This window comes from Otolemur garnettii, unplaced genomic scaffold (assembly GCF_000181295.1).
Source record: "Otolemur garnettii isolate 467f Iridium unplaced genomic scaffold, OtoGar3 scaffold00018, whole genome shotgun sequence".
Taxonomy (NCBI): domain Eukaryota; kingdom Metazoa; phylum Chordata; class Mammalia; order Primates; family Galagidae; genus Otolemur; species Otolemur garnettii.
This window is the reverse complement of record NW_003852413.1, coordinates 22,725,189-22,728,995: the sequence shown is the minus strand read 5'-3', so window position 1 is coordinate 22,728,995 and position 3,807 is coordinate 22,725,189. Positions and strand designations below refer to the sequence as shown.

Below are 3,807 nucleotides of genomic sequence, written 5' to 3'. Positions count from 1 at the left end.
GGAAACACAGTTATCCAACTTTTAACAAACAGGAATAGGTTTCAAGAGTGTGTAGTGACCTGGCCAACATCACTCAGCTAGAGTCACCAAGGTGGGATTTGAATCCAGGTCTGCTGGACCTTGGAGATGATCTACTTCCCGCCGCACTAAGCTGCCACTGGACAGGACCGACTGTGCACTGCTCTTTGCACTGGGAGTGAGAGTTACAAGAGTTTCATTCTTTCAGACATGCCATGTGCTTGCCAAAAACTAAACTGACAAGCACAGCACAGAAGGCAGCACAGCCTCCCAGGGCTGTCCCTCCATCTGCTCTCGGCTGTGTCTGCCTGTGAACTGCCCTGACCTTAACAGAGCCACATCTGAGAGGTGGGCAAGGAGCTGGAGTGGCAGCTGCAGGCCTCGCACCAGCAGCTTCCAGGCAGCAGCATCTCTCTACACCCAAAAGGAGAGAGGTGAGCCGAGACCAAGACCACTGCCCCATGGTGGGCCTCCAAGTCTAAGAGAGGCCTATGCCTCTGTGAAAAGGGCCAACCTGGAGAGAGAAGAACAGCCTGGAAACGTGGCCCAAGCAGTTCTCAACATGCTCTCTCTTTGACTAGGTTGGAACCCCCAGTGGTGCGATTTTGCTCTTGGACAAAATACCAAGAGGCCAAAGGTGCCAAAACCATGGTAGGGACATGTCGGTTCTGAGCTGTTGTGAAAGAATTCAGACTTGGCAGCTGGCATCACCACTTCTTTTCACCAGTCTCTAGGGATCTCTGGGCAAGGTAAGTACATGTTCAATGTTAGGAAAGTGCCTCCACCCAGCACGCCAAGAGCTCCTGGCGGTGATTCTTCAGGACCAATGAGGACACGAGGACAGAAGGGCCAGCCCCTCACACGCAGCCAACACCACAGAGGCACTTGATACAGGAAGGTTTATTGACCATTTAGCACAAGAGCCAGTTACATTTTAGGAGATTCTGAAACACTAAAATAGAACTGAAAGAACCCAGAAGTGACACTGGGAAAACAATAGCCAGTGGAAGAGAATGACGGCATTTCAGAAAAAAAAGGTACACTTGAAGACACAAACAGGAATCCAGCCGCACCTTTGGAAGTATCTGCTACCCATTGATTTGAGGAAAATAACGCCTGACGAAGCACGGTGAGGGCACTCCTGACCCCGGTGCAACCAGCCTTCACCTCCTGCATAAGACCTTGGACCTTCAGAATCGGCTGCAGGTGACAGCTCCACTGGCAGAGGGAGGCCCACAGGCGGCGGGGGCACGGCCCGGACAAAGGGTACAGGAGGCAGGTGTGGAGCAGGGATTGCAGGGCAGTCTTCAGGGAGAGAGAGAGACAGAGTTAGGCTCAGGAGATAAAAGTTGTCTCCGTGACTGACAAAGAAGAATGAGACCAAAAGGACGGAGGCCAATCCTGCCTCCAACACGGCGCAAGGACCAGAGGATGTACACCAACAGCTCTGCTGTCCTCTGTCTTTCCAGATCCAGGTGTCCTTGGGGCGGATGTGGCTTAGGGACCTGGCCATCATTTATGGAACACTCTAGCAAGGATCTAATCTGCACAGACCAGGAGAGCTTAGTGAGACCCTGAGTGAGGATGCACAGGAAGGCCTGTACATTACGAGTTCTGCAAGGACTTGGGTGATCTCTGAGGGATCGCATGACAGTCAGGTATACGGATTAGTGAGGCATGGCTCAGATCACACGTACTTGCAGTCCTCGCTCTCCAGAAGTTTCCGGTACGTGTTGATCTCATCCTCCAGCCGGGCCTTGACGTCCAGCAGCACCTGGTACTCCTGGTTCTGCCGCTCCAGGTCGGCCCGGATCTCGGACAGCTGCTCTTCCACGTTGCTGATGAGGCTCTGCATCTGGGCCAGCTCCGTGCCGTAGCGGGCCTCGGCTTCACACAGGGAGTTCTGCAGGCAGTCCTTCTGCAGGGGGAAGAGAGACCCAGGTGCCCAAAACTCAGCAATGAAAATCCTGGCCAAACCCACCAGGCGTGGGGCAAATTCCGAGACATCCATAGGACATTCCAAGATCTCTAGAGAAGTCACTGTCTATATAAGCATTTCTTTCCATAAACAAAAATCAGATCTAACTTAAGGAACTGTGTCACGTTCATCCCTGTATCCCCCCGTACCTGACAAAAAGCAGGCAGCCAGTAAAATCTTATAAAATGAGTGCCTGAATGCCATAGTATCTTCAAAAGGAAATGGAACTGGCTTTTTATAGGAAATACTTCCCTAGCTCAAACTGGATTGACAGTAAGGCATCTCCACCAGGATAGGGGACCCAGAATGAGCCCTTCCTTAATGACAGAGGAACTCATTAGAGAGATTTCTAAGAGATGCTGCTGGGGCAGAGTGACTGCAGTGTGGGGAGGGTGAAGGGGCCACATACCAGGGTGTGCTGGGCCTGGCGCTCCACCTCCAGGGCATTCACCGAGCATCTCAGCTCCAGGATCTCCGACTGGCAGCACTGCAGCTCCTCAGAGCAGGACATGGCCTGCAGGCTGATACCCTCGGACTGCGGCACAAGTACACAGGTTACCTCCCTGCCCAGATGGAAAGCAGGTCCCCCCTGCTGAGTAGTCCGCCCTCACCTGGGCCTGGAACCACTGCTCCACGTCCTGCCGGTTGGTCTCCACCATGGTCTCGTACTGACATCTCATCTCCCCCAGCACCCGGCTCAGGTCCACGGGGGGCTCAGTGTCCAGCTCAATCCGGAGCTTGTCGCCCAGCTGACTCCTCAGAATCTTCACTTCCTAAGGGACAGAAGGGATGGTGACTTGACAAGGCAATGCCTCTGACAGAGCAGACAGAGCCGGCCCCGCCCCTGACAAGCGGCAGGAGGGAGCCCCACACGCAAGCAAATGGGAAAATCCTGCCCAGGGCCCTGTGGGGGGCGCCTATTTGGAGACCTTCTTCATGTGCAAGGCAAGACCCCCACATGCCTCAGAGGCCATCTGGGCCCTCAGACCCACACCAACCCCCCATCCTGAAGCCAACTGGGCCCAGGCTCCCATCTGAGCACTGTGGGGCAGAGGGCAGGGGGGACTGCCTGTCTGCCCACCCTCCCCACAGGGGTCTGGGCACCTGTGGCCATACCTGCTCATGGTTGCTCTTGAGGGCGAGCTGCTCCTCCTTCAGGGACTCCTGCTGGGCCTCCAGGTCGGACTTGGCCAGGGTGGCATCATCCAGGAGCTTCTGGGTCCCACACATATCTGCCTCCACCAGCTGGCGCAGGGCGAGTTCACTCTCGTGCCTTCGATCACGAGAGGCTTGGGGTCAGCCAGGATGCCCACAGGAGCCTCTGTCCACTGCCCTGGCCCTTACCACCTTGGGTCCTCATTTGTCACTTGATCAAAATTCTGTGTTTTTAAGCCTGTAGCTACAGAGCTCTTGATCAGGATAAGAGAATCACCCTACCCGTGGACTAGATGGGAGACTGAGCCTGAAGAAGGACAGGGGCATTGTCCAGAACTACGTGCCCGGTTGACAGCAGAGTCATGGACTCGACCTCAGTGTTCTGACTCTTCCTGCAGTGTACATTCTGCTATAACAGAAGTCACTCAGCCAGGAAAAAGAATGACTAAGGCTAAGCCCCTCAATGAGCTGCTTCACCCCGGAGTCAATTATTTCCCATTGTGTTTCTGCCTGTCTCGTTCTGTTTAGTGATAACCTTGACACCAAGGAGCTTCCTACCGATAGGTTAGCTAAGGGTCAGTGAGTCTGTCAGTAACTGTGCCCTCTATACTGACCTTTATTCTTGTGATGACTCAATTTTGCTGTCAAGTTTTTCC

At 54.1% G+C, this 3,807-nt stretch overlaps 1 protein-coding gene across 1 annotated transcript in view; it reads right to left on the bottom strand.

Annotated features, from left to right (window-relative positions):
- Positions 1–1,208: 1,208 nt before the first annotated feature.
- The window catches only part of LOC105886652 (keratin, type I cuticular Ha7-like), a 4,037-nt gene continuing 1,438 nt past the window's right edge, over positions 1,209–3,807 (bottom strand). The window contains exons 3-7 of the mRNA XM_012802893.2: positions 3,113–3,269; positions 2,608–2,769; positions 2,406–2,531; positions 1,716–1,936; positions 1,209–1,323 (exon numbers count right to left, since the gene is read on the bottom strand). Of these exons, the coding sequence (XP_012658347.1) occupies positions 1,209–1,323; positions 1,716–1,936; positions 2,406–2,531; positions 2,608–2,769; positions 3,113–3,269 (781 nt within the window). The remainder of the gene's footprint in view (positions 1,324–1,715; positions 1,937–2,405; positions 2,532–2,607; positions 2,770–3,112; positions 3,270–3,807) is intronic.